Source organism: Salmo salar, chromosome 07, assembly GCF_965601325.2.
Source record: "Salmo salar chromosome 07, fSalSal1, whole genome shotgun sequence".
Lineage (NCBI taxonomy): Eukaryota > Metazoa > Chordata > Actinopteri > Salmoniformes > Salmonidae > Salmo > Salmo salar.
In genome coordinates this window covers 59,379,134-59,392,541 of record NC_138297.1, presented here as the reverse complement: position 1 = coordinate 59,392,541, position 13,408 = coordinate 59,379,134, and the positions used below count along the sequence as shown (strand labels likewise).

Below are 13,408 nucleotides of genomic sequence, written 5' to 3'. Positions count from 1 at the left end.
AGACTTGAAAATGGCTCAGCTGGTAGAGCATGGCACTTACAACGCCAGGTGTGGATTTGATTCCCACGGGGGACCAGTATGAAAAAGGAAGGAAATGTCTGCACTCACTACTTACTGTAAGTCACTCTGGGACAGACCGTCTGCTAAAACGACTAAAATGTAAACAACCAACTTGACAGAGCTTGAAGAATTTTTTTAAAGAACAAATGTTAAAATATTGTACAATCCTGGTGTGCAAAGCTCTTAGACATACCCAGCAAGACTCACAGCTGTAATCACTACCAAAGGTGATTCTAACATGCATTGACTCAAGGGATTGAATACTAATCTATTTTACAAAATGTATTTTACCTTTATTTTAACAAGGCAAGTCAGTTAAGAACAAATTCTTATTTTCAATGACAGCCTAAGAACAGTGGGTTAACTGCCTTGTTCAGGGACAGAACGATTTTTACCTTGTCAGCTCGGGGATTCGATCTTGCAACCTTTCGGTTACTGGTCCAACACTCTAACCACTAGGCTATAGTATTTCTAAGTACCGTAAATTCCGGACTATAAGCCGCAACTTTTTTCCCACGCTTTGAACCCCGCGGCTTATACAATGACGCGGCTAATATATGGATTTTTCCCGCTTTCAAATTTTCTTTCTCCAAAAAAACACATTCTGTGACGTGCTCAGTTTTTTGGCGGCACGAAGCTTTCATTAGACCAATGAAATTGCCGAATGGGTTAAGGTCAAACAACTTTTTTGTTTACTGTTTAGATTAAATCGAGCGCTCTCAAACTTCCCATCATTCTGATTACGGTAGTCATTTTGTCACCCTCATCATGGCAAAGACACGGAGAAATACATATGATGCAGTTTTCAAGTTGAAGGCGATTGATCTGGCTTTTGGAAAAGGAAATAGAGCTGCTGCACGGGAGCTTGGTCTGGAGCAATGACTTTCTTGGTAGGCTAGTGTTTACTGCTAATTTTTAATTTTTTGTTACAAGCTGTGTTTCGTTAAAGCCTATTTATTTTTGTTACAAGCCGTGTTTCGTTAAAGCCTATTTATTTTTATTACAAGCCGTGTTTCGTTAAAGCCTATTTATTTTTGTTACAAGCCGTGTTTCGTTAAAGCCTATTTATTTTTGTTACAAGCCGTGTTTCGTTAAAGCCTATTTATTTTTGTTACAAGCCGTGTTTCGTTAAAGCCTATTTATTTTTGTTACAAGCCGTGTTTCGTTAAGGCCCATTTATTTTTGTTACAAGCCGTGTTTCGTTAAGGCCCATTTATTTTTGTTACAAGCCGTGTTTCGTTAAAGCCTATTTATTTTTTGTTACAAGCCGTGTTTCGTTAAAGCCTATTTATTTTTGTTACAAGCCGTGTTTCGTTAAGGCCCATTTATTTTTGTTACAAGCCGTGTTTCGTTAAGGCCCATTTATTTTTGTTACAAGCCGTGTTTCGTTAAAGCCTATTTATTTTTGTTACAAGCCGTGTTTCGTTAAAGCCTGTGTAAAGTTCATTTGTTTCAATGTACCGGTAGGCACCTGCGGCTTATAGACATGTGCGGCTTATTTATGTTCAAAATAATAACTTTTGAAAAATTCAGTGGGTGCGGCTTATATTCAGGTGCGCTCAATAGTCCGGAAATTACGGTAATTGTCAGATTATTTTAGGGGACAAACTTATACAAAGCAAAGTATTAGACCTCTCCTCCCTATCTAGAGGGGACAACACATTGGGAAACAGCTTGGGGGTGTCAGTTTAAGTGCACTAAACAAGGTATTTGACCCCTCGTACCCTTCCTAGGGGACATATCTGACTGAGAACAGCAGCATGGTCTGTCTGTACGGGCCAGATCTCGCACTGTGTTTACGGTGGGTCTCTCTCTGTGTGTAATTTGACCTCTCATCTTTAGCTGGAGGGGGAGAAGAGAGCGCGAGAGATCACACTGGCAGCAGCATGAGGTTTTCACTTTGAGGACGGATACCAAGGCCAGTTGGACAGCAGTGGCAGAGAAAAAGGGAGAGAAAGTGTTGATGTTTCCCCTCATCTTTAGTCTGATAACACCGTAGGGGCTTATGGTGTAGAGCGAGAGGGGGGAGCGAGCGAGGAGGGAGGGAGCGAGGACGCAGAGCTGCAGAGAAAACTGTTTCTCTATCAAACGTTCCCTCAGGCAGCAGAGATGGTGTGAGGTGTGATGCAGACTCCGTATGGTGTAGTGTGTTACAGTGTAATGCTGAGTGGAGTGAAACAAGCTGTTTTAAGTAGGGTGTATGCTGATTAGATATAATGTGCTGTACAGAGTACTACTGGATAATGTGCTGTGTAGAGCACTACTGGATAATGTGCTGTATAGAGCACTACTGGATAATGTGCTGTATAGAGCACTACTGGATAATGTGCTGTATAGAGCACTACTGGATAATGTGCTGTATAGAGCACTACTGGATAATGTGCTGTATAGAGCACTACTGGATAATGTGCTGTATAGAGCACTACTGGATAATGTGCTGTGTAGTGGGCTGTATAGAACACTACTGGATAATGTGCTGTATCGAGCACTATTGGATAATGTGCTGTGTAGTGGGCTGTATCGAGCACTACTGGATAATGTGCTGTGTAGTGGGCTGTATCAAGCACTACTGGATAATGTGCTGTGTAGTGGGCTGTATCGAGCACTACTGGATAATGTGCTGTGTAGTGGGCTGTATCGAGCACTACTGGATAATGTGCTGTGGAGTGGGCTGTATCGAGCACTACTGGATAATGTGCTGTGTAGTGGGCTGTATAGAGCACTACTGGATAATGTGCTGTGTAGTGGGCTGTATAGAGCACTACTGGATAATGTGCTGTGTAGTGGGCTGTATAGAGCACTACTGGATAATGTGCTGTGTAGTGGGCTGTATAGAGCACTACTGGATAATGTGCTATGTAGTGTACTAAGTAGTACGCTGGGTGATAGCGTTCCCTTACCCTGTCCTCCAGCCTGGCAACCTGTTCCCTGTAGAAGGCATCCTGTTTCTTCAGTTCCTGGTCTCTGAGCTCCAGCTGCTTGGCCTACACACACACGAAAGAGAGAGGAGAGGGGAGAGAAGAGAGATCAGAGGAGAGAAAGGAGAGGCGAAAGAAGAGAGGAGGAGAGAAAGGAGAGAGGAGAGCGAGAAGAGAGGGGAGACATTACTAGAGCATTCAGTCAACCATGGACACAGAAGAGACACAGGACACACTCGGGATAACTCAGTCAACAGCAGTTACAGGGGATACAGAACACAAAAAATGGACAGCACACTTTCCATTACCAGAGCCATGAGTGGATGTGGACGTGGGGTATTGGGAAGTGATGGGGGATGCCAAGAGACAGCCCTCTCACTCATTGCCTTCTGCCACTTTCAAGGACATCGGTGTGTGTGTGTGTGTGTGTGTGTGTGGTGTGTGTGTGTGGTGTGGTGGGGAGCCACACTGCAGTCTGACAGGGGAGATAGCATCAGACCAGGACAATGGAAGGCCTGCTCTCTTTATTTATGACCCTGTGATACCAGTACTGCTCTTTTCTACAGTGACCTTCAATAAACACCCATCTGATCTCCCCTATGATACCAGACTGTCAGCTCTGAGGAAATCAACCTCACAGCCTACACAAGACCCTATACACTAAACTGCCAGAGGAATATGAGCGAGTGAGTGAGTGAGTGAGTGAGTGAGAGCAAGAGAGATGTGGAGCGAGAGAGAGAGTGAGAGAGAGAGAGAGAGAGAGATGGGGAGCGAGAGAAAGAGATGGGGAGCGAGAGAGAGAGAGAGAAAGAGATGGGGAGCGAGAGAGAGAGAGAGAGAGAGAGAGAGAGAGAGAGAGAGAGAGAGAGAGAGAGAGAGAGAGAGAAAGAGATGGGGAGCGAGAGAGAGAGAGAGAGAGAGAGAGAGAAAGAGATGGGGAGCGAGAGAGAGAGAGAGAGAAAGAGATGGGGAGCGAGAGAGAGAGAAAGAGATGGGGAGCTGCACGCTCCAGTCTTACCTTCTGTGCAATCTCCTGAAGACAGGAAGCATTTAAACCTGTTTGGTATAGGGGGCAGTATTTTCACATTCAGATGAAAAGCGTGCCCAGAGTAAACTGCCTGCTACTAGGGCCCAGAGTCAAATATTTGCATATTATTAGTAGATTTGGATAAAAAAACACAGAAGTTTCTAAAACTGTTTGAATGATGTCTGTGAGTATAACATAACTCATATGGCAGGCAAAAACCTGAGAAAAATCCAACCAGGAAGTGGGAAATCTGAGGTTTGTAGTTTTTCAAGTGATTGCCTATCCAAACTAGTGTCTGTGGGGTCATTTTGCACTTTCTAAGGCTTCCACTAGATGTCAACAGTCTTTAGAACCTTGTTTCATGCTTCTACTGTTACTGGGGAGAGAATAAGAGCTGACTCAACAAGTGGACTGCCTGAGACCAATGAGTTGTTTAATGCGCGGTAACGCAAGTGCACCCTTCCTTCTTTTTCCTCTGTAATGAATACGCTATTGTCCGGTTGGAATATTATCGAATATTTATGATAGAAAGACCCTAAGGATTGATTGTAAACATCGTTTGACATGTTTCTACGAACGGTAATGTAACTTTTTGACTTTTCGTCACGGGTTTTGCGCTCACGCATTTTGCCTTTGGATAGTGATCTGAACGCGCAAACAAAAGGCGCTATTTGGACATAAATATGGAGTATTTCGAACAAAACAAACATTTCTTGTGGAAGTGGGAGTCCTGGGAGTGCATTCCGACGAAGATCAGCAAAGGTAAGTGAAGATTTATAATACTATTTCTGAGTTTTGTTGACTCCAGAACTTGGCGGGTAACTGTATAGCTTGCTTTGATGGCTGAGCACTGTACTCAGAATATTGAACAATGTGCTTTCGCTGTAAAGCTGTTTTGAAATCTGACACAGCGGTTGCATTAAGGAGAAGTGTATCTATAATTCTTTCAATAACTGTTGTAAATTTTATCAACGTTTATGATGAGTATTGTAGTAAATTGATGTGCTCATTCACCGGAAGTTTTGGAGGCAATACAATTTCTGAACATCACGCACCAATGTAAAATGGGGTTTTTGGATATAAATATGAACTTTATCGAACAAAACATACATGTATTGTGTAACATTGAGTCCTGGAAGTGCCATCTGATGAAGATCGTCAAAGGTTAGTGATTCATTTTAGCTGTATTTCTGGTTTTTGTGATGCCTCTCCTTGCTTGGAAAATGGCTGTGTGGTTTTTCTTGTCAAGGTGATGTCCTAACATAATCTAATGTTATGCTTTCGCCGTAAAGCCTTTTTGAAATCGGACAATGTGGTTTATCTTTAAAATGGTGTAAAATAGTTGATTGTTTGAGAAATATGAATCATGAGATTTTTGTTGTTTTGTATTTGTGGCGGTCAGTCACTCCCAGATTTTGAATACTAAACCAGTTGAAATGTAATTTTGAAGATGTTCAACGTTTTATCAGCACTCTGCTCTCTGCATTTCTTTCTCCCTCTTGTTCTCTTTAATAAATCCTGTTGAGGACAGACGTTCTGCTAGCGGAACACCGTTCCGCCAGCGAGACCCCTCGCCAACAGCCAATGGAATAGCAGGGACCTGACTGACCGCCACAAGGCTTTATGCTTGAGCAAACACAAACTCATGTTTATTCACTCTCTCTCCATCTTTCACACATACAGATGTAGGATCTTAATTTGATCTATAGTCACAGCTAAAATAATCCTGCAGCAACATGATTTGAACATTTAGTTCATAATGTTGCTTGATCGGTGGTTAGGCTATTAGCTGGACAAAAGTTGGCTACATGAAAAGTGCAATACTGTTAATATAAACGTGTGTTAGCGTGGGTTTTCAGTTAAAGCTGCAATAACTAACTTTTCCTGTCTACACCAGGGTTATTCAACACTTACCCTACGAGGTTTGGAGCCTGCTGGTTTTCTATTCTATCTGGTCATTAATTCCACACTACTGGTGTCCCAGGTCTAAAATCAGTCCCTGATTCGAGGGAAACAATAAAAAAATGCAATGGAACTGACTTCCAGAGTTGAGTTTGAGAGTTCTATACTACACTTGCTCGTTTTGTCACATAAACTAAACTTAGGCGTACTATGAGAATTATAGCAACCAAAGAATGGTGAAGCAATGTCTGCATAGAGCATCTTTAATTTATGGAAATCACGAAACTCATCTGTAATTCCTGCAAATTCTCAGCAACAAAAGGAGAGATTCAATTAAGATCCTACATCTATATACGCATTCAAATCCACATTCAAAATAACACATACACGTTCCTCCTTCACAATTCTCCACTGTAACCATCACCAGCCCTTAGGTCAAGTCAAAGCCATTATAACCACTCGACCTATTGAGTCCTGTTGTAAAGGCGACGGCTACTATTCTACTGAGGGCCGTTGTGAAGGCGACGGCTACTATTCTACTGAGGGCCGTTGTGAAGGCGACGGCTACTATTCTACTGAGGGCCGTTGTGAAGGCGACGGCTACTATTCTACTGAGGGCCGTTGTGAAGGCGACGGCTACTATTCTACTGTGGGCCGTTGTGAAGGCGACGGCTACTATTCTACTGAGGGCCGTTGTGAAGGCGACGGCTACTATTCTACTGAGGGCCGTGGTGAAGGCGACGGCTACTATTCTACTGAGGGCCGTGGTGAAGGCGACGGCTACTATTCTACTGAGGGCCGTGGTGAAGGCGACGGCTACTATTCTACTGAGGGCCGTGGTGAAGGCGACGGCTACTATTTTACTGAGGGCCGTCGTGAGGGCGACGGCTACTATTCTACTGAGGGCCGTCGTGAAGGCGACGGCTACTATTCTACTGAGGGCCGTTGTGAGGGCGACGGCTACTATTCTACTGTGGGCCGTTGTGAAGGCGACAGCTACTGAGGGCCGTTGTGAAGGCGACAGCTACTGAGGGCCGTTGTGAAGGCGACAGCTACTGAGGGCCGTTGTGAAGGCGACAGCTACTGAGGGCCGTTGTGAAGGCGACAGCTACTGAGGGCCGTTGTGAAGGCGACAGCTACTGAGGGCCGTTGTGACGGCGACAGCTACTATTCTACTGAGGGCCGTTGTGAAGGCGACAGCTACTATTCTACTGAGGGCCGTTGTGAAGGCGACAGCTACTGAGGGCCGTTGTAAAGGCGACAGCTACTGAGGGCCGTTGTAAAGGCGACAGCTACTGAGGGCCGTTGTAAAGGCGACAGCTACTGAGGGCCGTTGTAAAGGCGACAGCTACTGAGGGCCGTTGTAAAGGCGACAGCTACTGAGGGCCGTTGTAAAGGCGACAGCTACTGAGGGCCGTTGTAAAGGCGACAGCTACTGAGGGCCGTTGTAAAGGCGACAGCTACTGAGGGCCGTTGTAAAGGCGACAGCTACTGAGGGCCGTTGTAAAGGCGACAGCTACTGAGGGCCGTTGTAAAGGCGACAGCTACTGAGGGCCGTTGTAAAGGCGACAGCTACTGAGGGCCGTTGTAAAGGCGACAGCTACTGAGGGCCGTTGTAAAGGCGACAGCTACTGAGGGCCGTTGTAAAGGCGACAGCTACTGAGGGCCGTTGTAAAGGCGACAGCTACTGAGGGCCGTTGTAAAGGCGACAGCTACTGAGGGCCGTTGTAAAGGCGACAGCTACTGAGGGCCGTTGTAAAGGCGACAGCTACTGAGGGCTGTTGTGAAGGCGACAGCTACTATTCTACTGAGGGCCGTTGTGAAGGCGACAGCTACTATTCTACTGTGGGCCGTTGTGAAGGCGACAGCTACTATTCTACTGTGGGCCGTTTTGAAGGCGACAGCTACTATTCTACTGAGGGCCGTTGTAAAGGCGACAGCTACTATTCTACTGAGGGCCGTTGTGAAGGCGACAGCTACTATTCTACTGAGGGCCGTTGTGAAGGCGACAGCTACTATTCTACTGAGGGCCGTTGTGAGGCTCAGGGTCAGTCAGAATTCCATTGCATATTATAGTGAAGCCACAGTCTTAATAGCCTATAGGGGACCTATTCTGACTGACTAAAATACAGAGTGACTTTACTGACTGACGGACTTGACTGACAGACTAGCAGACACGACTGACTGACTTGAAAGATATACAGAAAGACTGAACTAAATTGACTGACAGAAAGACTGAACTAAATTGACTGACAGAAAGACTGAACTAAATTGACTGACAGAAAGACTGAACTAAATTGACTGACAGAAAGACTGAACTAAATTGACTGACAGAAAGACTGAACTAAATTGACTGACTGACTGAGCTGTGCTATGCGTGACTGTTAGAAGACGCGCTCCATGAAATCTAATAGTGTACTGGGCAGCCCAAACGGTGACCCTGTGTGCCAAAAAACTGTCTCCCTTCCACAGCTCAATCAAGCTTGAAACAGAACATCTCTGAGAGGGACGGGTAGGACTTTGTATCCCCATGATTACAGATGGAGAAAGACAAAAGAAACACACACGCCCAGACACAAACATGGCTCAGACACGTCAACACACACACACTGATCCCAAACACACACACAGCACACACACCCGGCAGAGCAGCTGTACTCACAGAGGAGGTAGAGAGAAATGCGTAGTAAAAAGGAAACTAAAGGGACATTAAAAAAGGGAAGCAGCGACAGAAATGTGTCCAGGGACTTTGTTTTTCTTCTCTGTGTGTCTGATTGTGAAGCAGGTGTTAAGAGTTTCTCTTTGGACTACAGTAGTTCATATGGTCTAATTCAGACAACACACACACACTGCACGCTGTCAGGATTACTTCCCACTGATTAACCCCATTCAGTGGCCCTAAAGATAATCTAATCATACCAAAGCCCAAACAATGGGAGAGACTTCCATGACCACCGATCCACGTTTGTTCCCCTAATGAAAAGGCTGTAGGGGGGAGAGAGAGGGCGGGTGAAGTGGAGAAAGAAAGAAAATGGAAGCGAACTTGAAAAAGGGAAGATAGAGGGAGAATGAAAAGGGTGGATAAAAGGTGATTTATCATAGTGAGCTGTCTGACATGTGGCCCATCATTGTGAGCCATCAGGCTGGCCACCGCTCCTCTGACATGTGGCCCTCATAGTGAGCCATCAGGCTGGCCACCGCTCCTCTGACATGTGGCCCTCATAGTGAGCCATCAGGCTGGCCACCGCTCCTCTGACATGTGGCCCTCATAGTGAGCCGCTAGGCTGGCCACCGCTCCTCTGACATGTAGCCCTCATAGTGAGCCATCAGGCTGGCCACCGCTCCTCTGACATGTGGCCCTCATAGTGAGCCGCTAGGCTGGCCAACGCTCCTCTGACATGTGGCCCTCATAGTGAGCCGCTAGGCTGGCCAACGCTCATCTGACATGTAGCCCTCATGAGGAACAGAGAAAAAGGGGAAGTTGTGAGAACAAAGAGAGAGAAAGAAATAAAGAGAGAAAAGTAAAGACCAAGAGGCACTAAAATAGACATATCCTCTCATGTTTGGGACCATGTCCAGGGCTGGTTTCCCAAAAGCATCGTAGCACTAAGATCATCTTAATTACAACTAAACTAAATGGACGAAAGGTGATCTTAGTGCTACGATGCGTTTGGGAAACCAGCCCTGGACATTACACCAAAGGTACTGTAGTTACACAAACTTTTCTCATAACGTCTCCATACTGTCTGCATCTGGCTGACAGAGCAGGCCTTAGAGACCCTATCGTCAGATTAAACACATCGTTTAGGGGGCTGAACGTCTCGCTGAATATCAATTAGCTGCCGGCGAATAAATAAGAGGCAGCCATGTTTTTTAATTAGCAGAGTGCTGCAGTTTGGCTGCTGTGTGAAGGAGGCAAAAATGCAAACAGTGTGTGTGTGTGTGTGTGTGTGTGTGTGTGTGTGGTGTGTGTGTGTGTGTGTGTGTGTGTGTGTGTGTGTGGCACAGGCACAATGTGCTGTGTCAGGAGCCGACTATCATTCCAACTCCCTCACTCTTTAAAGACTTCTAAAGGAAGGTAAAGAGTGGGAATAAAAATAACTGCCGCATTGAGAGAGCTTAGAGCGTTAGCGAACGTGATGATGGCATGTACACACAATTTCTAGTCAGGATTCATACGCTCTCCCAACTTTTGCACACCCTGAAAGATAACTCACTCGGTTTAGTTACAAAAAACTAATTAACATATGGCTTTGATGACATCCTTGTATATGATGGCATTGCAAACAAAGCACACTAAATTGGAACCACTTCTTCCACAACCTTCTCTCAGTCTTTGACCACTGCTGAGCCTGTCTATGAATGGCCCCATCCCTCACTACTGAGCCTGTCTATGACTGGCCCCATCCCTCACTACTGAGCCTGTCTATGACTGGCCCCATCCCTCACTACATCATAATCAATGCTCTCTCACTCAGGCAGCCCATCTAAATGACCGGTACAACACACAGGTCAGAGTTGCACGGTGGGGCCCATACATCACGGAGCTGCTTGACAGGGCCCGGTGACAAACTAATTCTGATGCGGTACCCTGTCCGCTCCAGCAGGCAAAGGGTCAGGGGTCAGGCCAATGTGACCGCTGGCTGGTGTCAATTGGCTGAGGAACAGAGGTGGTGTGTGGGAAGTGAGAGATGGAGGGAGGAGAGGGACAGAGAGAGATTAAGGGAGAGGGGGAGAGAAAAAGAGGGTGTCCAGTGCAGGTCAATGAATATGGATGAACATGGCAGAAAGAGAGGTGAATTTGAGTTGTCAAATTTGTACGAGGTGAATATTTGAAGACTTGTCAATCAATAACAAACGAGCAGTGCCGGCAAACAACTTCACTACCATACACACACTTCATTCACCATGCACAGATATGCATACACACACACACACACCATTCACTAGACATACATCCACCCACACAGACAAACCCCCTCCTAAACCCAATACACCACATCACCCACCACTATCTTTAATGGTATCATCCACAGATCAAATCAAAATGATGGCAGAGGATACGATGTCTCTCTTACTGGCAGCATTACAGCAACATATTACACTAAGAGTGGCTCTTAAACATCAGGAGAGAGCAGCCCTTCTGTTAGGAGTCCATTGGCTCTCCCCACTAAAGTCATTCCACCACCTTGCTAATTAGACTTAAGAGGCAGAGTTCTACAGAGGAGCGGTGAAGTTCATCACCAGCTATTACTCTCTCTAGGACAGGTTCTATAGGACACCTATAATGATGGCAGATATACGATGGCCCGTAATCAACGGAAACTCCCTTTGCCCCTCACCCCGCACACAAACACAGACACACACACAAACACACACACACACACACACACACACACACACAAAGGAGAGTTACATTTAATTCACTCAACTTTCCCGACATATGCAAGCACGCCACGGATGCCGCACGCGCACACACACACACTTAAACGTCATCGAGGTGTGGCTGAGACCCACAGGCCTACAGTGAGGGAAAAACGTATTTGATCCCCTGCTGATTTTGTACTTTTGCCCACTGACAAAGAAATGATCAGTCTATCATTTTAATGGTAGGTTTATTTGAACAGTGAGAGACAGAATAACAACAAAAAATCCAGAAAAAACACATTAAATGATTTGCATTTTAATGAGGGAAATAAGTATTTGACCCCTCTGCAAAAACATGACTTAGTACTTGGTGGCAAAACCCTTGTTGGCAATCACAGAGGTCAGATGTTTCTTGTAGTTGGCCACCAGGTTTGCACACATCTCAGGAGGGATTTTGTCCCACTCCTCTTTGCAGATCTTCTCCAAGTCATTAAGGTTTCGAGGCTGACGTTTGGCAACTCGAACCTTCAGCTCCCTCCACAGATTTTCTATGGGATTAAGGTCTGGAGACTGGCTAGGCCACTCCAGGACCTTAATGTGCTTCTTCTTGAGCCACTCCTTTGTTGCCTTGGCCGTGTGTTTTGGGTCATTGTCATGTTGGAATGCCCATCCACGACCCATTTTCAATGCCCTGGCTGAGGGAAGGAGGTTCTCACCCAAGATTTGACGATACATGGCCCCGTCCATCGCCCCTTTGATGCGGTGAAGTTGTCCTGTCCCTTTAGCAGAAAAACACCCCCAAAGCATAATGTTTCCACCTCCATGTTTGATGGTGGGGATGGTGTTCTTGGGGTCATAGGCAGCATTCCTCCTCCTCCAAACACGGTGAGTTGAGTTGATGCCAAAGAGCACCATTTTGGTCTCATCTGACCACAACATTGTCACCCAGTTGTCCTCTGAATCATTCAGATGTTCATTGGCAAACTTCAGACGGGCATGTATATGTGCTTTCTTGAGCAGGGGGACCTTGCGGGCGTTGTAGGATTTCAGTCCTTCACGGCGTAGTGTGTTACCAATTGTTTTCTTGGTGACTATGGTCCCAGCTGCCTTGAGATCATTGACAAGATCCTCCCGTGTAGTTCTGGGCTGATTCCTCACCGTTCGCATGATCATTGCAACTCCATGAGGTGAGATCTTGCATGGAGCCCCAGGCCGAGGGAGATTGACAGTTCTTTTGTGTTTCTTCTGTTGTCACCTTCTCACCAAGCTGCTTGGCGATGGTCTTGTAGCCCATTCCAGCCTTGTGTAGGTCTACAATCTTGTCCCTGACATCCTTGGAGAGCTCTTTGGTCTTGGCCATGGTGGAGAGTTTGGAATCTGATTGATTGATTGCTTCTGTGGACAGGTGTCTTTTATACAGGTAACAAACTGAGATTAGGAGCACTCCCTTTAAGAGTGTGCTCCTAATCTCAGCTCGTTACCTGTATAAAAAGACACCTGGGAGCCAGAAATCTTTCTGATGTAGAGGGGGTCAAATACTTATTTCCCTCATTAAACTGCAAATCAATTTATAACATTTTTGACATGCGTTTTTCTGGATTTCTATGTTGTTATTCTGTCTCTCACTGTTCAAATAAACCTACCATTAAAATTATAGACTGAACATTTCTTTGTCAGTGGGCGAACGTACAAAATCAGCAGGGGATCAAATACCTTTTCCCCTCACTCTAAGTGTCTGTCCCACCGTGTGTGTCTGTCTGGAGCAGTGAGTAATGGATAAGGATGCCTCTGGAGGTCAAAGGGCAGACCTGGGCAGGACAGAGGGTGTGTGTGCTTGTGTGTGTGTGTGCTTGTTTAAGGACAGTGAATAAAAATTAACTTTCGCTCCTAAGTCACTAGCTCAATGGCTGTGAGTAGAGCTCACATTAGGCCTGGTCTACAGCAGCTGTCCTTAAATCACTGATGGGGGCTGATAGAAAGATGTTACCCCTTCATCTCCGTCTCAGCTCCCCTGGGGCTTGTGGAAAGGGGGGCAGGGGGGGACCCCAGGAGGATCCCACCCATCTGTCACTTTCAGCAGGCGCTAGTGTCTGAGGCGGCCCTGGTCGTTCATTACCTCCATGGTCCTGAAGTG

At 45.9% G+C, this 13,408-nt stretch overlaps 1 protein-coding gene across 4 annotated transcripts in view; it reads right to left on the bottom strand.

Moving 5' to 3' along the window:
• chchd3a (coiled-coil-helix-coiled-coil-helix domain containing 3a) overlaps positions 1 to 13,408 on the bottom strand; it is a 102,642-nt gene that overhangs the window by 40,278 nt on the left and 48,956 nt on the right. For all 4 annotated transcript variants that reach the window (XM_045722272.2, XM_082977792.1, XM_082977793.1 and 1 more), the window contains one exon: positions 2,961 to 3,044. In XM_045722272.2, coding sequence (XP_045578228.1) covers positions 2,961 to 3,044 — 84 coding nt within the window. The remainder of the gene's footprint in view (positions 1 to 2,960; positions 3,045 to 13,408) is intronic.